The 22,807-nt window shown below is 47.7% G+C and overlaps 1 protein-coding gene across 2 annotated transcripts; it reads left to right on the top strand.

Annotated features, from left to right (window-relative positions):
- Positions 1-100: 100 nt before the first annotated feature.
- On the top strand, positions 101-21,897 carry AASDHPPT (aminoadipate-semialdehyde dehydrogenase-phosphopantetheinyl transferase). 2 transcript variants are annotated; one of them, XM_029915380.1, is made up of 6 exons: positions 101-320; positions 2,689-2,914; positions 14,654-14,775; positions 15,635-15,796; positions 18,301-18,372; positions 19,987-21,897. In XM_029915380.1, the coding sequence occupies exons 1-6, from the start codon at positions 138-140 to the stop codon at positions 20,149-20,151; spliced, it is 930 nt and encodes a 309-aa protein (XP_029771240.1). In that variant the 5' UTR covers positions 101-137; the 3' UTR covers positions 20,152-21,897. The 2 variants fall into 2 exon arrangements, with proteins under 2 accessions (XP_029771240.1, XP_029771239.1); XM_029915379.1 differs by having other exon boundaries at positions 101-329.
- Positions 21,898-22,807: the final 910 nt, after the last annotated feature.

Below are 22,807 nucleotides of genomic sequence, written 5' to 3'. Positions count from 1 at the left end.
CCAGGTGGGCGGGGCTGCGCGCGCACGTCGGCCGGCGTCCCGCCCCCTTCGCCCTGACGCCGGGGCGAAAGGGGCGGGGCCACGCTTACGTCGGCGTCACCTGGGCCGGGGGCGGCGGCGGGGTTCTTTCTCGGTGCATGGTCTTACCCGCGCGACGGTGCTGCTCTGTGCCTGTGATGGAGGGCGTGCGCTGGGCCTTTTCGTGCGGCACATGGCTGCCGAGCCGCGCCGAATGGCTGCTGGCGGTGCGGTCGATCCAGCCTGAGGAGAAGGAGCGCATCGGCCAGTTTGTCTTCGCCCGGGACGCCAAGGCAGCCATGGTACTACAGGTCTGGGTCCGGGGGAGGGCCGAGACGAGGGCCGGGACGTCCGCTATTCGGGGTCGCGGGCTTTCCGGGACGGCTCCTCGTGCCGGCCAGGCGGCCGAGCCCGGGCAAGGGCACCCCCTGCCCCGTGGGAGCCGCGCCGTCGAGGGGGCTGGGATGCTGGGGGCGCCTCTGCCTCCCCCGCGGCTAGGGGTCCGCACCATGCATGTCCGGGATTGTCAGATCTTCCTCTTCCCTACGCGCTGGTCGTGCACCCGCCGGTGCAGTGCCCTACCCTCCGCACCCTGAGAAGGCCTGCGCGCGGTAGGCCCTCAGAATACCTGACAGCCCCACTTTGTTTAGCTCTGCAAGCCGCACAGCTGGAGGAGGCCTAGGCCAGCCTCCTGTCCGCAGAGCGGCCGCGGGTGGGGGGGAGGTGAGCTGCGGAGAGAGGTCCTGGGCTGCCAGGAGTGGGGCCCGGGCTGCTGGGAGGGGGGCGAGTCCCGAGGAGGGGTCCTGGGTGGGCCGCGGGGAGCGGTGGGCCGAGCCCCGGGAAGAAAGCCTGGGCCGCGGGAAGGGGGGTGTGGCCTGAGCCCCAGGGAGGGGCCTTGGACCGTGGGGAGGAGGGCCGAATACTGGGGAAGGGATTTGGGCTGAGGAGGGGTCCTGGACCGCGAAGAGGGGTCCCGGGCAATGGGGAGGGGGGCGAATCCCGAGGAGGGGTCCCTGGGCCGCGAGGGTGGGGTCTGAGCCCGGGGCTGGGATCCTTGGCCCCGAGGAGGAGTCCTGGACCGCGGGGAGGGGCCCGGGCAGTGGGAAGGGGGCGAATCCCGAGGAGGCGTCCTGGGCCGCGGGGAGGGGCCTGGGCAGTGGGAGGGGGGCGAATCCCGAGGAGGGGTCCTGGGCCGCGGGGGTGGGGGCTGAGCCCGGGCAGGATCCTTGGCCCCGAGAAGGAGTCCTGGGCCGCGTGGAGGGGCCCGGGTAATGGGAGGGGGGCGAATCCCGAGGAGGAGTCCTGAGCCGCGGGGGGGCGGGAGGACTGAGCCCCGGGCAGGGATTCTGGGCCGAGGGGAGGGGGTCCTGAGCTAAGGGGAGGGGTCCCTGCCCGCCGGGGTCGGGGAGCCGAGTCCCGGGCCCCTGGGAGGGGGCGGTTTTAGGTACATCTCCTTACTGACTGCATAGATTGGAGAACGCGTGTTTAAACGGAATTACTTATCTTAGTGATTTATTTTTAAGCAACACATATAAAGTTGCATTTCGAAATTACCTTTTCTATAGACAGCAGTTCGAAATAGCCTGTAATTATCATCACTTCAAAGATCGCCAGTTCTTGAAAATGCCCCTGCGTGGAAACACCTTTTCATTTAGAATGTGGGCTGATAATGTTTTAAAGGCATATTGGTGAATTTTTTTAACTTTTTTTATAATTTGTAAGAAACTGTAATTCAAAGTAATGCGGGTTTTTTTTAGAAAATATATATTTTGTTACTTCATACTTTTGGGTATTTTTGTGTAGTTTTTGTAGTTTATTTCCTAATTAAAGAAGTGGGACACTGGGAGACATATATGTGAAGTAAGCCATGCATTGCTAATTTTTTTTTTTTTTTTTGAGAGAGAGAGAGAATTGGGGAGGGGCAGAGAGAAAGGGTGAGAGAGAATCCCAAGCAGGCTCCATGCTGTCAGCACAGAACCTGTCATGGGGCTTGAGATCATGACCTGAGGTGAAATCAAGAGTCAGGCGCTTAACCAGCTGAGACACCCGGTTGTCCCTGACTTGCTAATTATTGAAGCTGAGTGATGGGTATGTAGGGTCTGCACATACTCAGACATAGGCAGAAAGAAGTAGGTACAATAGGATTATTCTCTGGGAAATAAACGGGTTATAATAGCTAAACTAGAGCCAGTCTAAATGTTGGGTCATAGGGGAATAATCCATCAAGAAGAGGACCTTAATAGTATGGGATATTACGCTACATTCAAAAGGGTACGGACCAGACCCATGTGTACAGGCATGAAATAATTCCCAACACTTGCACATTATAAAGCTTACGGATGGTGTAGTACCTCTTAGAGTAGGATCTCATATATGAGATAGATAGCAAAATCATAGCCAAATGAACACATATTTAGATACTTCCTGAAAAGACTAGAAGGTGTGCAATTGTTAACATTGGTTATTTGTTGACAGGAGGGACTTTGACCTTTTCTTGCAGCTTCTTATGCATTGCTGAAACCTTAACACAGTGTGTTTAGTACTTACATACTTTTAAACACTTAAAAATGAATATATTTTAGAAATCACAAAAATAGACTTTGTTGCAGGCAAAGTATTTGAATCTTTAGTACACCTCATTACATTCCCTGTGTTTTACTTACTTAACAGGCCGGTCGTCTGATGATGAGGAAATTAATTGCAGAGAAATTGAATATCCCTTGGAATAATATTCGTTTGCAGAGAACTGCAAAGGGAAAACCAGTTCTTGCAAAAGACTCCTTGAATCCTTACCCCAATTTCAACTTTAACATCTCGCATCAAGGGGACTATGCTGTGCTCGCTGCTGAACCGGAGCTGCAAGTCGGAATTGATGTAATGAAGACTAGTTTTCCAGGTGATGTTGCATTTTTGCAGTGTAAGAGTTACAAAGTGTTTTGAGTGTTCGTTCTTATCTGTCTGAAGACTCAGGCTGGAAGGTGTGTTACAGTTCTTTAAGTTTAGGGGAAACGTGCTCAGTATTCCAAGGTGCTGTAGCTGAGAGAGCATGTGTCTGAAAAGGGTGTTGTTTGCTTTTTTTGCATGAATATCACCAGAAGTCTGCGTAAAGGAAAGATTCTCCGTTAATTGAGCACGCGTGTCATGCTTTGCTTAGAGGCAAAGTGAAAATAACAAAGGTTTCATTCTCGGATTATACCCTAACTTGTTAAATAATACATCTGAAAGTATTTTTGAAGATGGTTAACTTTTGTAAAGAAAGATTTTTCTTATTTAAGTAATAGATGTTAAACCGAACTGAACTCCGTGAACAGTTTTGAGTAGTATTCTATTTAGAAAACAGTAATTATATTGTAAGAACTTTGTTTCATTTACATGTTTTCTACAGTTCATGAGTAAATTGCTGTTTTGCTTAAAACAAACAAAACCAATCTTCCTTGGTAAAGTATACTTCTAGTTCTGTAGTACAGATAACATGTATTTGTATTATGTCTAAATGTAGCTCTTTGAAGCACATTACATTAGTTAAAGTGAAGAGCAAGCAATTATTAACATCTTTAAGTTGCTTATATTTTGCTTTAGAAATTTGTAATCGCTGGCCATAGGAACTGCTCACATTGACTGTGGGGTTGAGTATTGAAGCAATTTTACTAGAGCACAGGTTCTCTTAACTCTGCAATTTTCATCATCTGTGGCATTTAATGAACATTTACTATAAGCCAGCATATTTTACTAAGTGCTTTCCTTATATTGTCCATTTTAATTGTTCCACCCACCCCAGCATCAATACAGTATTTTTGTGAGGAGGGAACTAACAGGCTAAGAAGAAAGGTGTTAGAAAGAGAACCAACATCTTCCTAATTTCATGGTGTCATTTCCTCATCTCCACACCGTCTCCATCACGAGAGTGTTTCATTCTGTTCCCCTTCCTCTGGAAGGTTTGTATGAACTTTATCCCCCGCCCCGATCTCTGCAGAGATGACTTCTGTACTGGTTAGCTGTCACCTCAGCCTTACCAGGGAAGCCTCCATAGGCCGCAGCCGTAGGTTGGTTCTTTTGTCGTAGGCTCTCCTAAAATATATTTCTTTCATTCCATTACATATCTAAGTTCCTAATTATTTGTCAGGGTGATTGATAGTGTTTTCCGTGGTCCTTAGAGCCACACGGGAGCAGAAGCCGGGAGCTCCGTCCGAGGCTGGCTGCCGTCACGTCTCTTAGCAGCTGCCTCGTTCAGTTCGTAATGTCCACTCACTCTCTGTCCGATGCACACGGAGAAGTACTCGGAGCCTTGGCCAGAGGGCTGTAGAGTGTGGCTCTGAGTCTCACAGTTGCTGTCAGGATCTTTACCTCGCATTCCTACCGCCCGCTCTGTTCTCAACTTTGCAAAAGAGCCTCTACGAGTGAGAATGGGGATTCTTGGCCTAAAAATCCCTGCATAAACATCAGACCCCCCCCCTTTTTTTTTTAACGTCCTAAGGTTGTTCACCACATTTTGTGTGAGCACGCACCCGTGTGTTTTTACGAGGACAGGGTCTGGTCTACGGGAGGGTCACAGGAAGTTTATTCGGAAAGGGCACTGCTGAAAAGGATTTATGGTGAGCGTGGGAATGAGCCTATGTACTTCCACAGCTTCCTTTTGTCCTTATTCCGAAAGTCAGAAATTATTTGAGAGGCCACTGGTCCTTCGAATGCAGTGTGCACAGCGACACAGAAACAGCTGGCCAGTGTGGCGCACAGCTGCCTTGCAATTCTGCCTGCGAAATAGATTTTAATGCCAACTGGCTTCTTGGACAATCCTGGCTTATGGTCAGTTCTGGATAAACAAATAATTACTCACTGAAACTTTTAATAATTAATAAGGTAAATGAGAAAAAATTCAGTTTCCTGTTAATTATATTTTATGAGGATACCTCCCCCACCACACACACCTTTTTTAATTGATCTTATTTGGCTAATCCCAGTATCCAGACCTTAACTAGTCTTTGCTTCATTGCCAAAGAGCTGTTGCTGTATCTCCTCACTCGGCAAGAGCTACTTTCCGGGTTACGGTGTCGCTGGTTGTCATGTGAGTAGACACAGTTTCTCTCACAGTGAGAGTGGGGGTCCTGCCGTTCTGCCCTGGAGCCTCACTTGGATTGCTCTGCTTGTCGGAACGAGTGAGGAGACCTAGCAAGGCACGTTCCCAAGGTTGCTGAGTGATGGAGGGCACCGCCCAGGCGGGCAGCCGAAGTATCCTTTGTGTCGGATGTGGTCACCACATTGTCTCCCAGGACAGAGTCAGCTTCTGGGGCCTCCTTAGTGTGTGGAAAGACTGTTCCATTGTGTCTTCTTGTCCTCAGGGAAGTGGCATGTAGGAACTCGTTAGCCACTTGTGCTGGATACAGGTCACGTCCCTCTGTCTCCCAGGGCTCCCATGGCTGCTGGGAGGGCACTAGGCAGTAACTGCCGGATCCAGGCAGCCTCTGCAGGTCATCTACCCAGATGCCCACAGCTGGGGGCCAGGGGGTGTGGCAGCTGCCCCTGTGCTCTCTGCGTCATGGAGAAAAGAGCTTCACACAGAAGTGCCTGGTGCAGGGCTAGCTCTCAGGAAATAATTGTTTAGTGACTGTCCGGAGAGGAGGGCTTATAAGGAGCTGGGGACCCCAGGACGCGTAACGAGCCAGTGCAGCGCACTTCTGACTCCTGGGGGTAGGTTGTCATGGCAGTGTGCCACCCCAGACTGGGAAATTGGTTTTTCCATCATTTTCTAATTCTTATCCAGCATTAAAGCCTTTTGTAGTTATGAGTATAAATGAAAATACAGTTCTATGAATTGTTTCGTTTTGCTCCACATTTACAAAATAAGCCAAGATAGACATAGGGTAAAAATTATTTAGATGTGGGAAAAGACCAAAATGAATTTTTCCCACAATTTTACATTTTCAGGTTCCATTTTTATTATAAACTTTGGCAGGACAAAATGACTCTATGTTTTGAGATTTTATCCTAATTTAATAGCTTAGAAATGACTCAAGGCACTATGCTCTCTAGAACAGCTGCTGCGTCAGGAAGGACGGTGATACAAAGTGGGCGGTGGGACTGTGAGGTGGGAGCGTGGTCTGTCTTCCCGCGTCCTTCCACCTTACCGTTCCCTGCACTGGTGTGATAGCTTCCCGGCCGCTAACCGCTTTCGTCCTGTGGTGCGTTTCTCTGTGCCGGGTACGGTGATTATTAAAAGTACCTACACCAGTTTTCTCAAAGCACTTGGGTTGGTTCTTAATAAAATCCAGTCCCCTTCTTGTGGCCCTGTGGCCCTGTGGCCCTGTTGTCAGGTATCTGTCTCCGCATTTCTAGCTGCTGTCCTTCTCTTGCATTGCCTTGAGTGGCACACTTTGTCCTGCTCAGAGTCATTGCAGAAATGCTGATCTTTCTGCCTGTTCTTGTCCCCTCTCTTTTCCTGAGTACCTGAGACCCGGAGCCTGGGAGGTAGTCCGTTCCTCCTTCAAATTTTTTTTTGTTTATTTATGTTTGAAAGAGAGGGAGAGACTGAGAATGAGCAGGGGAGGAGCAGAGAGAAAGGCAGACACAGAATCTGTGCTGACAGCTCAGAGCCTGATGTGGGGCTCAAACCCATGAACCATGAGATCATGACCTGAGCCGAAGTTGGATGCCCGTCCGACTGAGCCACCCAGGCGCCGCCAGCTCCTCCTTAGAGACTTTTCTGACCACCAACTGGCCTTCTTTTCCAATGTGGCCATTCTCATTTGTACTGACAGCCTAGTTCCCGGACTGTCATCTGTCCTCCCTCATTAGATGAGGTTGGGGATCGTGGCTTATTTGGGCTTTGCTCCAGCACACCCCGTTAATACATGTGCAAATGAGAGTCCTAGGCTTCGCTGAATGTGTTTGTTAAGAATGAGAAAAGTGAGAACACATCCACAGTGGAAAATGTTGCTCATCCAAGATTCCAGTTGGAAGAGAAACTCCTCATCACAGAGTTACAGTTACAAGCAGCTCCTCCTTGGAGTTGTCTCCCTCGCCCCCGTTTCTCTCCTGCGCATCTGCTGTGCTCAGATCCAGGTCGCACCTGCCTGTCCCTGAGGTCTGTCCACACTCTTTCCCGCGTGCACCAGCTCCTGCTCTCCTGGACCCGCGTTCCGCAGGGGTGCTTATCGACAGCATGCGTCTGTTTTCACCTTGGACACATGGAAGCAAGTAGCTTATTAAATAAGTACTCCAACCTCCTCCCAGTTACAGGGCAGGGCTCGAGGTGCGCCCCGGCCCAGTCCTGGCTGAGCACTTCCTCTGTGCTGACCCTTATGTGTGTGTGAGAGCCTTAGATGCATTCTTACTTCATCTGTTCACACATGGGACCAAGGGCTACTTTTATTTTATAGATTAGAGAAAGATCCTAGCCCAAGGTGACAGCTAAAAAGTACATCATGGAGGGGCACCTGGGTGACTCAGTCTGTTAAGCATCCGACCTCGGCTTAAGTCACGATCTCACCGTTCATGAGTTCGAGCCCCTAGTCAGGCCCTGTGCTGACAGTTCAGAACCTGGAGCCTGTCTTCAGATTCTGTGTCTCCCTCTCTCTGCCCCTCCCCTGCTCACACTGTGTCTCTCTCTGTCTCTCTCTCAAAAATAAATAGTAAAATATTAAAAAACAACAACCCACCACTCTATACATATAAGAACAACCACCTCAGAGCTAACCTTTGTTAAGTACTTAATCATTCCACGCTCTGTCCACATCCATTCCTTCATCCATCCAGCTCTAGTGGTAGGAGAACTGTTAAGCCATTAGGATATAAAACATGACATACACACAAATTCTAAAAGAATTAAAGATTTAAATGTAAAAATAAAATTGAAATTTTATTTTATTTTTTTAAGTTTATTTAAAGGCAGAGATAGCATAAGTAGTGGAGGGGGAGAGAGGGGGACAGAGGTAGAGAGAGGAGGAGGGAGGGGGAGGAAAAGAGAGAACCAAGCAGCCTCTACCCTGTCAGCACAGAGCCTGCCATGGGTCTCGAACCCACAAACCCTGAGATCATGACCTGAGCCAAAACCAAGAGTCTGATGCCCACTGACTCAGCCACCCAGATGCCCTTAAAATTACAAATTTAGAACAAATTCTAGTGGAATCCACCCTATAGGTAGAGTATATCTTTTATCCCTGTCAGCAGGGAGCCTGGCTCACACCCACGAACTGTGAAACCATAACCGGAGTCAGAGTCAGATGCTTGACTGAACCACCCAGGTACTGCATCCTCTTTTTTTTTAGTGTATATTTATTTTTGAGAGAGACATGGCAGAGTGCAAGCTGGGGAGGGGCAGAGAGAAGGAGAGAGCATCCCAAGCAGGCTTCAGGATCTGAGCTGTCAGCCCAGAGCCCAGCGTGGGTCTTGAACTCATGAACTGAGAGATCATGACCTGAGCCGAAGTCTGACGTGTAAGCGACTGAGCCACCCAGGTGCCCATAAAGCGGTGGCCTTAAATGGTGGTCCGGATACTAAAATCTGCCAGGATGCTCCTTAAAAATGTAGATCCCTTGAAACCTCCCCAGAATCTCTGAGAGCACAACCAGTTTCTCAGGTGAATGTCAGGTGTATTAATGTTTGGGAATCACTGTATTTGGTGTAGTTTACAGATCCAACCGTGAGGAAGTCTGTACCCGTCTCTTTTTTTAGTGATTGAAATCATGAGGAAGCCATTAGATTCTTGTGTTACACCACAGAACAAAGTTAGAGTTCGATTTTCATGACACTTGCTAGAACACAGTGGAATTGTGTCCTCGGTCAGGCTTCTGGAAGCAGGGTGCCTGTGAAGCTAGAAAGGTAAGAAGAAACCACCAAGTCCACATATGTGATCAGTTTCATATTAAATCTCCCACGAACCAGGGAATATATTTGTGGCAAATATGACGGACAGAGGTTAAAATTGTTAACATACAAAATGCTTGAAGTGTCGACAGGGAAACCGCTCAGACATGGTGAAACAGCTCACAGAAGAGCAGTAACACTGTCCACAACACCAGGGCTGCCATTTATGAGGAACCAAATAATTAAAGGCACTTGACACGTGTGTTCCTTAGTCTCCCCAGCTCTGTCCCTGTTCTGAAGCCTTGGAGATACCAAGACCGAGGTGAGTCTCAGTGCAGAGGCGGTGGTGCTCAGAGGCGAGCATCTGACTCCCGGGCAAGCACTAACGCTCTCTGGAGTGTGGGTGTGGGTGCGTCTGCCTGCGTGACTTACATCGTGTGCATGTGCCCTGGTTTCCTGGGGCTCCAGAGAGGCCACTGCACACTCCTGTCTTAGAACAGCAGAAATTTGTGATGTCCTCAAGGCCACCAGGCAGTTAGAGTTGACAGGGCCGTGCTCCCTCTGACGCTCCAAGGAGAGCCCTTCGTTGCCTCCTCCTGGTCTCCTGGCCGCCCTTGGCTTCTAGCTTGGACCTCACCTTCCACCTTGGTGTTACCTTCCTCTTCCTAGTTCTCTCTGTGTCTGAGTGTTTCGCGGTCGTTGGATGCAGGGCCTGCCCAAATCCCGTGTGATCTCATCTTAACGTGATTCCATCTGCAGACTCTTTACACCTGAGGTTCTGGGTGGGCATGAATTTTGGGAGACGCTGTTCAACCCAGTGCAGTCCATCCTCCGCCCTCCTGAATAAGTGTGCCTCCATCCCGCGTGCAGAGTAAATTCATCCCGTCCCAGCCTCTCCGAGCCTCAGCCTATTCGAGCATTCGCTCTAACCCCATCATCTCTTCTGAATAGCGTCAGCTGCGAAGCTTCCACGTCGCATCAAGTGGATGATCTAACTCAAGTACATGTGACACTGGCTATGTTCCATGGTGGAACAGAATTCTGTCTCTCCCGTGAACCTGTAACTAGAAAACTTCTGTGACCCTCTGCTTCTGTGACCCCTTGGTGGACCAGGCACAGGATGGATATTCCTATTTCACAGGGGACAAGTGGGGATTAAAACGGGGAGGCCTGGGTCCCAAGCAAGTTTAAAAGCCAGCAGGGCCAATTTCGTATGGTTTTGAGGCCTGAGAATAGTCTGTGGCATCTCCTGCTCTGTTTCTTGGTCCTGGAGCCGCCCACCCTCTGGCCCCTCTCCCTGCCCTCTTCCCAAAGGATTACACATTTGCGGCCCCTGAGTCCCGTCCTCGCTCTCCAGGCCGGTTTCCTACCTTGTGTGTTGGTAAGTGGACATCATGGAAGTGCTAAGAGCAGCTGGGGGTTCATGACTGCCGGAGTGTGGGTGTCCAGCCAGGTGCCCACATCTCAGTCTGTGCTTACCTGCTCTAGCACAGCTCCTTTGTCAGGAACGTTCTGGAGGCTTCCTGCATGTGGTTTGTGAAAGGCACACAAGCAGCTCATCCATTTTTGCCTTATTCTGGGTTTGTACCTGGGTAAACCCCCACACAAGCGAGCTGGTGCATCCAGCCCCACTGTGCACTTGCTACAAATCTAGAAGCCTGCCCCTCCTGTGGAAATCCAGAAAATGGCACTCCTGGAATTTCTAATTGGACTTCCTATAAAAGCTAAATTTCCTTATTTCGAAGCACACAAATGGACATTGCTCAGCCTCTCCCTAAAGTAACAGATCCCTTTTCTTTAAGGATGGTGAACACATTGGTGACATTGTTTGGGGGACACATTGACTTGGGGGGCTTTGAGGTTCTGGTACTAGTAGGATTTTTTTCCCCATAGGTTTGCAATAGCAGCTTGAGGCGTTTCTTGAACTATTTTGTTGTAGGTTACTACTATATGTTTAGTCAACTTCCCAGTTGTGGCCTCCATTAGTCGATCATTATGGAACTTAGTATCTAACACTGCTTTTCCTAAAGGATGAGTGACAAGAGGGGTAATCTGGTTTCCATAAATGTAGTTAGTGGTTAGTGGTTATAAGTTTGTCAGTCACTTCCTCTTTCTTACTTCTGTGTGTAAGCCCTTCAGCATGCAGTGGGATGATTAAATCCAACTGGGATAGAAAACATGAGTCGGTAGGTGATGGTATTAGGTTTGTTTGCCAGATTATATATCTGATCATTGTTTCTGCCTTCAGATCGTTTGAGGAGCAAATGTACTGTTCTGTTATTTCCTACTGATCTTCCCCTCCCCCTATCCCCCCATTCCAGTTTTCCCTGGCCAAGGACCTCCCTGATGACTCACCCACTGTGTAATTCCACCATAGTGCCACAGTGTGGCGCTCTTGTGCTTCGGCTGAATAATTACAAAATCCTCTTATTGCCATCAAATCTCTTATTTTGTGGAATGGATAAGATGCTCTCAAAAGTATATGAAAACACACTCATATTGGGTACTTTATTAGATGTACATAATCAATTTGTGATTGCTTTTGGCGTTTGTGCTAGATTGCTTTTTATGTTAATCAGTTTGCTTTTTATTAGCATGCATATTTAATTTTTTTCTTGATTACCCCATCATATTTAAGTTAAAAAATTAGAGGGCTTTTGGAAGGTTATAAAGCAACCAACAAACAAATGACATTGTAGATGACAACAGGCATATATTTTTAAATACAACATTTTGGGCAGTGTTCCATTAAAACTACAGTTCTACTCAGAATACACAATGCAGTCTCCAAATCCAAGGTAGCTCCCCCCCCCACCCCCATTGTTACCGTTTGCACTGTGCCAGAATCTGTACAGGAGGAAACAGTTGACCATCACCCAGATACAGCGCTCCCAGTATTTAAAACCTCCAGACTTACGTTTTTCTCTTTTGCAAGCTTGCTTTCTTTAGAGTGTTACATTTCAAGGCAGCATGTGCTAGTGCTGCTTGCTTCTTAACGAGACCGTTTTCACTAAGGGCCTTGAGGGAGGTGTTGGAGGGTGAAGCACCAGATCATCAGAGGGGTCCGTGGCCCGATGAAGACCACCTCCCCGGCATTCCCAAGATCAGCTAATATTTCAGTGCTGTTACCTGCAATGACTTGATAGATCTGCTTTTAGAAAGTAACAGTATTTTAACAATATGAACAGATACAGACAGTAAACATTAATTGAGTTCATAAAGTGTATTGAGATATATTTTTCTTGAGAAGAACAAGAGTACCAAGAGAAGATAGATGACTTGAATGACTGATGAACTTGAAAGTTTTTCTCTTGCCCTCTAAAGGACCGCACGTCACTCACCGTAGGACCCTCAGAAGTGTCTCTTGGCTGAGTAGGAGGACACCGTTGAGCCCACTGAAGTGGGAATGGCAACAGATCGTAAACAGTTTTGTGGAGGAACCGACTTTTGACACTTTCCAGCCTTGAGAGCACTGTGGGAATGGTCCTTGGTTGCCACAGGACAGGTGTAAGCACCCTGTGAAGACGGGACCGCAGGCCACACTGGGAGTTTTTAGAGTGACGTTAGTGCTGAAATGCGGGGGGCCAGCCAGTGCACCTCAGTCTGAGGGTCTCTGAGCAGGGGTTGGTGTCGGCGCAATATCTATAAGAAAGAAGACAGATAACGTGAATGGTGGTAATACCACACTTTACTAAGACAGTTAGTGTCTTATATACCATAGGTGGTTGCATCTTTTCTTTAATGATTACATAGTTTGTGGTCCTTGAAGTAAAAACATGCTCCGGAAAGGATCATTCTTATCGGGGAAGAGAGAACAGGAGTAAAAAACAGGAACAAATCGATCACTACAAGAGAAAGATTCCCTAGCAAGAGTCTGTTTCTAAACATAAGATGAGCCTAAAGAATTCTCTTTGAGGAGTTTTACATTCCTTAAGCCCCTTCAGCAGTTATTTATGGGCAAGACGCTTATCCTTCAAGAAGTAAATCTTTGACAGAGGATTGTGTTTAGTACCAACAGCAGACAATGAGCTAGAGACAAAAAGTAAGGGAAGACTAGAGTTACTGATTGACCCAAGTTGATTCAAAGCCTAAAAGTATATGCCTCTTTGAAAAGCAACGAGAAAATCATAGACAGGATGAACAGAAGCCACATGTGCGGCCCAGGAGGCCAACTGTTGTTTCACAGTCTTTAGACTTGTTCCGCAACTTCCCAAATAGTTCGCCTGTGCCCCGGAGGCAATGCCATCAACGGTCGCTATGCGGGAGGTTTTTTGGCCTACTGGGCCCCAACACTGAAACGCCAGTAACACGTGAACACAGGGATTTGGCGTCTGTTTTCCAGACAGGCCTCGAACGCCCACAGAGCATGTGCTGGCGGCCATCACCGGAGGAGTTGTAGCCAGTGGGAAGGTTGGATTTTAGAGCCGGGTGTTCTAGAACTGGGAATCGGAGTTAACAGTCTGCAGAGGGTCAGCCATGAAGAGAAGACCTTGCTCCACAAGGAACTGTAGTCGTGAACTAAGGACACAGGACAGCAGGGTGTGAGGAAGTAACGGACCAATTAACGGTTCATTTCGTTACCCACGTGGTGAGCGTTAGTGGGCCCTTTCCTGGGGCCGGGCCCTCCTGGGGCCTCCAGGCTGGCCCTGCGGGAGCCCAGGCACCACAACATGCATTTATAACCATTAGTTCTGTGCACATCTGCGTAGTATTTACAGTCTGCATCGTTGCAGAGTAAACAAATAGTGTTAGAGGCACCCCGGCAATGATGGTGGTAATGGTAGACAAACACTAGTTCTGTTCTGGGAAAAAAATACGAGAGACATATCTTGTATTTTTAATTTGTGTCTCGGCTTTCAATTTGGAGAATCAGATTCTTTGAATTATTTATGTTTAGAATTATTTACTTAATTTTATGTTTAGAATTGTCTGTAGTATTTTGTTTGTGGAACAGAGGAACTAGGGGAGTATTTCAATTAAAAAGAAAAAAGCTTATTTCACAGTAGCATCCTTGAAAAGGCAGAAATTCGAATCTGTTTTTATTTGGAAAAGTCAAATAAAAAAGCACATTGAGAGACCATTACTGTGAAGGAAAGAAGTGTAAATTAGTTCTCCGGAGTGATAGCTTAGAAAAACAACAGAAGAACTGGGGCGATTGGGTGGCTCTAGTCAGTCGAGCGGCCGACTCTTGATTTCAGCTCAGGTCATGATCTCAGTTGTGAGAGCGAGTCCCACTACACTGGGCTCTGTGCTGACAGTGCAGAGCCTGCTTTGGGATTCTCTTTCCCTCTCTGCCCTCTCCACTCGTGCTTGCTTTCTCCCAAAATAAATAAAACTTAAAAAAAAAAAAAAACGCAGCTTTCTTCTTCTTCTCAAAAACTTACAGTAAAGGAATTGCTTTTTTTTCCTTGTTCTGTAGAAAAGTAAAGAATGTAAATCCCAGAGGAATATAGCTTTTTTTTAAAGAGTGCTTGTTGTAGATTTTGATACTCTACCACATATAGGACGTTTCCTTCTCCTTATTCAGAATGTATAAATTTAGTTGCTAAATTGTATCAGATTTTCGGAAGGCATCTATCAATATAACCATGTGTTGTTTCTTCCCTTTATTATTTAATCACAGAATTTCACTATTCTGTAACTACCCTGCTGTTCGTAGGCTCACCCCTGCTTGTCACTGTTATTTTAATTCCTAACTTTGATTTGCTGACATTTTATTTAGGATTGTTGTGACAATAGTCAAGAGTAAGGTTGGCCTATAGTTTTCTTTTTATGCTTTTGAACAGTTTTGGTAATAGAACAGGTGGTTTTAATTTTGTATTTCCTCAATTGACAGGTCGTGGTTCAATTCCAGAATTCTTTCATATCATGAAAAGAAAGTTTACCAACAAAGAATGGGAAACAATCAGAAGCTTTAATGATGAATGGACTCAACTGGATATGTTTTACAGAAATTGGGTATAATTTCTTTGTAATTTTGAGAGTTAAATGCCTGTGATGACTCATTATCTTTACTAAAAATAGGCGCCAAAGTCCTTTAGTTACTAGAGGAGTTCCTAAAGTGTTCAAAATAAATGGGTGATTATTGGGAACTTTATGATTTTTATGCCACATCCAGTTACATCATAATGACAGTTAAAAAAAAATTGAATGTATAGTCAGTGTTTGGTTAAGAAAGTACTTGCTCTTACAGCTAAAATAAGACATTTCTCATTTCTCACAATGTTTCTTTTTTTTTTTTATGTTTTATTTTACTTTTGAGAGAGAGAGAGAGAGAGAGAGGGACAGCACAAGAGTGGAGGGTCAGAGAGAGAGGGAGACACAGAATCTGAAGAGAGGCTCCAGGCTCTGAGCTGTCAGCACAGAGCCTGACATGGGGCTCGAACCCACAGACCGTGAGAACATGACCTGAGCCAAAAAAGTCAGACGCTCAACCGACTGAGCCACCCAGGTGCCCTGAATGTTTTCTTTTTCAAAGGAACTCCTACATATGAAACCTTATTTAACAAACACGACTGTAATATTTACCGTCTGCCAGAAAACACTTGCCCTTCATTAGTTGGTTACTTTGAGGACCATGACTGGGCTGCGAGGAAAGTGCTGTTACACTCGCAGCGGAGGCCCAGGGGGTCAGACGATTACCGTGAGGTCCCACGTCTGGTCTGTCTCTGTTAGTGCAAGGGTAAAAGTAGCGATGATAACTTAGAGTCGTCATGTAGCATAGAGTTCAGAATCCAGATCTGTGTGGGGCCTGTCAAGTTTATGGAGAATTTTACCTGCTAAATGTTCTGCTAAGAGAAAATGCTCTGTATTTTAGGCCCTGAAAGAAAGCTTCATAAAAGCCCTTGGTGTTGGACTAGGATTTGAATTACAACGGCTTGAATTTGATATATCCCCGTTAAATCTGGATATAGGCCAAGTTTATAAAGAAACACGCTTGTTCCTGGATGGGGAAGAAGAAAAAGAATGGGCATTTGAGGTAAAAAAAAAATTTATCACTTGCTGTAAGAATTTCCTTATTTTGTGCATGTCTCTGAGATTAAGGGAAGCTAGTCGATGAAAGTGGGCATGACTGGAACCATTTTTGGTGCCCTGCAGGGGGGCTCAGGGACTCCATGTGAGCGCAGTGCCCTGCAGGGGGCTCGGGGACTCCATGTGAGCGCGGTGCCCTGCAGGGGGGCTCGGGGACTCCATGTGAGCGCGGTGCCCTGCCGGGGGCTCGGGGACTCCATGTGAACTCAGAAATCTTCTTACCGTTCACTCTTGCCTTTCTGTACTCCGCCCTTGCTTCCCAGCCTTCACACCAGCTTCCTTCACGTCTCTGTTCTGAGTGGCAGGCTCTGCATGTGACAGTGTGCAGCTCACATGCTCATAGAGCTTGGTGAACTGGCTTTCTGTTCCCAGCCCTGAAGGACCTGGAGAGGGGCTCCCTGCCTGGCCTGGGCCAGGTGCTTCCTTCCTGACCGGCCACGGGTGCCAGGTGGTCTCCTGGGACTGTCCAGCTTGCTGTGTGGAGCCCAGCAGCTGGGTCGCAGCATAATGTGCGTGTCCCTGCTGTAATCACTGGAACGGTGTGCAGAGAGGGTGGGTACACAGGAAAGAATGAATGAGGAATGGATATAAATAGGAGCTGTTCACTGGTTTCCTCCAGGAAGCGCTGGGATCAGATCAGGTAGGTAATTTAAGACCAAGTCCTGTCTGTGACGCTGGGAGTAAGTTACAGAGGTGTGAGCGCTTCTGTGACCCCCGGGACCCTCTTGAGAGGCGCCGCGCACTGGAGAAGAGGAGGGACGTTGAGTCCAGCGAGCCACAGAAACCCCCTCTGATGGCGGCCAGTGAACAGAACAGGGGCCAGGCCTGCGGGGAGAGTCCTAGTTCTGAAGGTGGAGCTTAAAGTGGCAGCTGTAAAGTGGCAGCAAGAGAGCTGAGAGAGGTGCAGGACAGAGTCCCGAGGACAGACAGTTGAAGGTGGAGTGGAAGAGACCAAGGAAGAATGACCAGCATGGCAGGCAGTCTGGGATACAAGGGTGGGGGGCGTCGTGAGAAAACAGGTGCCGCGTCACAGCTGCTGAGATAGCGGTGAGGTCGGGTCCTTTGGTTACAGGTCACTGTGTTTACTCTGCTTTATAGTCAAGGGAAGGACGATTTAAGACCCCAGACCGTTCTGAGAAGTCCTGTGGTTTGGGCCGGGGTCAGTGCGTGTGGGAGGCTTACAGGCTTGACTCATTACAGTGTGCAGCCATGAACAAGTGTGCGCAACTCACACTCATCCGTTCTCTTCCTCATAGTGTGAGGACTGACTAGCTCTGCTGGAAAAAACGTCCCGTTTTTGGACACAGCATTCAAACATGTCTAGGGGCGCCTGGCCAGCTCTGTGGGTGGAGTGTGCCACTTGGTCTCGGGGTTGTGGGTTCAGGCCCTGCAGTGGATATAAAGATTACTTAAAATCATTAAAAAACAATAAAAGACTGCCTGCAGGACACTAGAAATAGGGTCAGGGATGCGTACACGTGCCAGCCTCAATCCCAGGTGTTGGTCTGGAAGGCGCCCAGGTGATGGTGCCGAAGGCTCAGGACACTGTCCTCTGTTCAGGCACAGCTAGAGGGCAGGGCCGTCCCGGGACACCATGAAATTCTGCACCTCGAGGAATAGGGACATGGGCTTCCCTGAGGACTCAGAAGGAAGTGGAAGTCCAAAGACCACAAAGCAGGGGTACAGAACAGAGCTGCTCAGTGTCTGAAGACGCATGAGGGGAGAGCGTGGCCGTGTGCTGGAAGCTGGGAGCCCCAGGGAGGGCACAGGTGCAGAGCCACCTGGGATAGCATCTGGAGAAAAGGACCGGAGACCGCTGGGTGCCTGCTCACTTGCCTTTGAGCCTTGGGCAGTCAGCCCCCGTCTCTGCCACCTTGTCACCACCTCGCAGCCTGCTCTCCGTGCCCCCATTGTCCCAGTCTTCCTCTAGCCTCATTCTTCCATGGCACCCCTCTCCCTCCCCGTTCTTCCTGCTTCTCCTTTGACAATTGAAGCCCAGCTCCGGTGCCTTCTCCTGATTTCCTGTAAGAGCGTGCTTTTTTCCTTTCTCGTGACCTCACCCATTGCATCTCATCATCTCTCGGCCACTTGTTTTACCTCTAGAGTGCTCACTGAGGGCACGGCACTGCCAGCTTCCTCGTCTACTGTAGACTGTCGTTTTCTGTAATGATTGCCAAGGGCTTTCCACTTACCTGAATATGGTAGTTCCACCTGGAAAACTAGTTTTTAAGAAAAAAAAGGAGCCCTTCTACCAAGAGGCCACCTCTTCTTCTACCAAGAGGCCAAGGGGCCAGCATGGATGTGACGTCTTAAATGGTTCAGGGAGGGAGGGGGAATACATGTGTGTGCGTGTGTGCAGAGAGACGGGAAGATGGAGATTTAAAAATAGAAACAGGTGGATCTGAGTTTGCACGTTCAGTAACCTGTTACCTACCACCTTTTGTTTTTCAGGAAAGCAAAATTGATGAGCACCATTTTGTGGCAGTCGCTCTGAGGAAACCAGATGCACCTAGACGTCAGGGCGTAAGATTTTACGATTTCTCTTACTTCTTTCTAAAAAGCGTGAATCCTTGTTGAATTTGTTCTTTATTGATAGAAGCAGTCATTGGGTTTATATCCTGTTAGAGGTGTGTATGTTTGTTTTTTAAAATCCTCGATTTAGAAGAGTTTTTCTTGATGACATCCTTAAGATCCTGGAATCACAATAATTTTTACAAAGCACGTTCTCTATTTTCTTCACATTCATCAACATCACAAAGAAAAACTGTCACTAGTATTGTCCTGGTTCTTCTGTGTTGGTGGAAATTCAAGAGACCCGCTGGCTCGGGCATCTTACCAGTGGTTTCTTCCCCGGGAGCGGGGCCTGTGCTGAGTGCAGAGGTTCAGGGGAGGGAGGGAGTGACGCATTGTCTAGCAGATGGAACCCTCCACCTTCTCTAGTCATCCCAGATGACTCCCCACGTGACAGGGCCACACACAAGGAAGGCCCTGCGCCACGCTGCGATGGGACACTGGTCTCGGTTCTTCTGCCACAATCCGCTCTTCCTTCTGCGCTGAGTTGTTGAGTGAGGAAAGTGGAGCAAACCCCAGACACCCTGCAGGTCAGGGGCCCTCCCCTCCACGGACACAGCTGTGATTCTGCGGGAGTATTTGTGTAAAGAATCCCAGTCGTGTCACAGTAATTGGAACCATATGGGTGTCCTTCTTTCCAGGGAATCCACAGCAGACACTGCGGCACCATCTGTACATATGTGTCGTCACTGCTGGAAAGTAGCTCAGTGCACAGACACAGACACTGCTCTTGATAAATTAGCAAAGGATTCCAAGTCTCCTTAGATACTTTAATTAAAGGACAGCATGTTAAAATTGACTCCTCTTCCCTGAAGATATCCTGGCCCTGGTTACCTGGCCTTGTGTGATTAAGTCTCACCTTTACACTCTGCAGATCTCTTGTTTGCATAGAGCTTTCTACTTGTTTCACTCGTGTACATGCGCTGCAGCCTGTGGCGGCCCTGCAGGGAGGCTGCCCGGCCCGCGTCCGCCATGTTCACCTGTGGTGTGAGCTGGCACAGACTGGTGGGTCTTCCTGATGTTGGCGAAGGCCCACGCGGGCTGAGTGGTGAACGAGGGCTCTATCTGAGAGCAGAAGATACAGTTTCAAGTTAGTGTGAGTGAATCCTTCCCTACGGAAGTGCTGCGTCTCTCTTGTGGCCGTGGGAATTACATCCCCCCTGCCCTCTAGAGCATTTCTCAAAGGTTTGCATTGTGGTCCTCGGTCAGGAAAACCTAGCTGCTCATGAGAAGTTACATCTTTTGGGGACACTTTCAACTCATCTTCTGGATCCTTTTGACTACTCTATCAGAATTTTGGTGTGGCTTAGAAATGGACATTTTAAACAGATACCACAGATAGGTACCCAAAAATGTTCAAGAATTAGGTTCTTACTTCTAATTTGTTCTGTTGACAACAGGAACACAAGCAGCGGTTAGCTCCCTGGGAGCCCTGGCATGTTGGGTGTGGTCCTACTGACAGGAGCAACTTGGTCTTTCCCACTTCCCTCACTTCCCTCGTTATGCAACTGACCACAAGATTAACGTGCAGTAAAACAACGCGGTCATCTTTTTTTTCCCTTTTAGATTCCAGCTCAAGATGATTCTAAACCAACTCAGAGGGAGTTTACTGTCCTCACTTTTAATGATTTAATATCATCTGCTGTTCCGATGACCCCGGAGGATCCTTCATTTTGGGACTGTTTTTGCTTCACAGAAGAAATTCCGATACGAAATGGCACAAAATCATGATAGGATTCCCTGAGGAACAAAGGGAAATGAAAGCTGTTTGTAATCTTCTGTATTCACTGAAACAATAAATGCCTGATAGTATCACATTTTATTTCAAAAACCCATTTTTAAAAAAACAAACCCATTTTCCTATTAAAAACACCAGGCTGTCAGTTCAGGCTAATTCCCTAGAACACACGTTTACCTCTTGCCCACATCGCACTGGATTAACAGAAGGAGCAGAATCTTACAGTGATAGGTGCTCTTTGTAGAAAACAGTAGAAAATCAAATATGCAAAGGGAACATTGACATTTTTATGTTTCAGAGACCATGATTCCTAAAACCTGAAGTTTCTCTCCAGACCTTTCTCTTGGCAAATGAATCCGTATTAATCCACTTTCTGTTTTTAAAGGAAACAGTATTTTGTTATTTTTTTACCATCTTAATTGTTCATCTCCTGTTCATCAGTTTGTGTCTGTGTCCTGGACTTCCCTGGCGCTGATGTCCTGACCAGAGGTAACAGGTCCAAATAACCCCGGGCATTTCTCTCCGCCTCAGCACACGCACACGGGCACACAATCAGCCGCCTATCTCTCTGTTCTGCCGCAGGCTCCCTCCCTTCTCCAGAGAGCTGCTCCTGTGACTTGAGCCTCACATCTTGGTAGGGTTGGGTCTCAAAGGCCGGAAGGGCCCTTCATTTCTCCTCTCACATCTTATTTTCATCCGTGAAGAGGACCTCCCAACAGAGCGCACACGTTTCCCCCTCAGCTTCTCTTGACCCAGAGCAGACACCTGATGTTAGCGGCCTCTGTGGGGAGTAGACCCGTTGTAGGAGAGCCCGGCGATGGGGGGGTGCGGCCTCCAGGGCGCCCCGCCACCTGCCATCACAGGGAAGATCCGCTCTGCACCCCGCGCACCCCCTCCCGTGCTGGACGTTGTGACCGTGTGCGGGGTTGAGTGTGAACATGGGTGCAGTGCATGTCCTCGCAGCCGCATGCTGGGGAACATGCTTTTCCTCTTCCTGAAGAGCGTCTCCAGCTGCGGTTCACAGGCTTAAACCGTCGGAGAGCTTTGAGAAGAAAAGGCCGTGCGGCTTCCACTTGCGGCGAGTGTTCTGTGTGTGACCACCCGTTCACCCGCTACCTACGTTCTTCCTGGTCAAACGGGCATATTCTCCTGCCTTTTTTTTCACCTGATCTTTGCCAATATAAGTGAAAAATGGTGTCTTGTTTTTTTAATTTGTAGTTCTTTTATTACTAATGAGATCGATACATCAATGTTGTTACTGGCTGTTTTTATTCCTTTCTTCTGAGCCACTTGTTCATCGTCTTTACCTGTTTTAATTCAGTAAATTAGCACTTAAAGTGGGAGCATAATATAGAAGATGCCAAAACCATCACATCGGTGACAGAATCTATTACATGGCTGTAGTGTGCATGTCTTGGGGAGTTAAAGTCTTGTTGTTGTGAAATACCAAGAAGTGAAAGGATTTCATTGTTTTTGTTAGTAAAATTAACAGTGTATAAATTGCATAAAATTAGATACTTTGCAAAAAAACACCATTGGAATGTTTTGTAATTTTTTATTTCATCAAGCATGCCCAAATACTCCAAGCAGAGTAAGTAATGTTTTTAAAAGATCAAGTAGCGTATAAAATAGGAAACCTTGTTGTCCCTTAGCATGAATGTAATAGTGATATGAAAACCTGTCATCCTATCTTGTCGTGATAATAAAGCAATTAACAGTGAACTTTTATGGGCCAAGAACTGCGCTGGATTTCATGTTTTGTTCTTCTAAAGTTACACACGGTTTACGGAGTTCAAAGGACCTACCCACTGGCTCGTGTTTCTGAATGATGACTACCACCCCTTCACCTGGTTCTTCCATTTCCTAGCCCCCAGAGCAACCTCTTTTCGTTACCCATTACCGTCTCTTTGAATAACATGCTTCTCATTTACTTGATGTTTCAATCGTGGGCATTCTTTTAATTTCTAGTCTCAAAAGCTTGTTCTGTTTCCAGTTCATTATATATCCCCTTCCTGCCCCCACTTCCCAGCATAATTACCTTGTGCTTGGAAAATTCCAGACTTCTCAAAGGAGATCGGAAGTACCCTGAGGGGTAGGTGGTGGTGTACACACCTTCTGGAGGCATTCATTTCCTTTAAAGTTTGGGAAAGACTCTTAGATGAAAGCAATATAGATCTTGCAAGAAGTGAACAAACTTGCCCACATTTTAGGACCGAAGGCAGAGGAGGGCTGCAGAGGAATTCTGCCTACAAGCATACAGTCACTGTTCTTTGAGGGTCATTTTTCCGTGAAAATGTTGGAAAGGAACCAACATCACAAGGAAGGAAGGAAGGAAACGTTTCTGGGACACGGAAACAGAAGTCAACCTGGTGAGCAGGATGCTGCCCCTCAAGAGAGCCCCCGTGCGCTGGGAGTGAGGCCAGCCTTGTGGCCTTGACCTGGAGCCCTGGGCAATCCCGGCAGGCCCCCACTTTTTTCTGTTGATACTTTGCACCCTTACTGGGCTCTTGCCAGTGTTGGAGGGGCCTATCCATCCGGCTACTCTTTTCCCTCCTGACGCCATTCTCCACCCGCTCAGGGCCCCAGAAGGATCTCCGCTCTAGGCGCTGTTAACCAGAATCCCTTTTCCTTGATGGCGTTTGGAAGTTC

This window comes from Suricata suricatta, chromosome 11, assembly GCF_006229205.1.
Source record: "Suricata suricatta isolate VVHF042 chromosome 11, meerkat_22Aug2017_6uvM2_HiC, whole genome shotgun sequence".
Classification (NCBI taxonomy): Eukaryota; Metazoa; Chordata; class Mammalia; order Carnivora; family Herpestidae; genus Suricata; species Suricata suricatta.
Note: the sequence above shows the minus strand (reverse complement) of the source record. Positions and strands in the feature narration are given on the sequence as shown.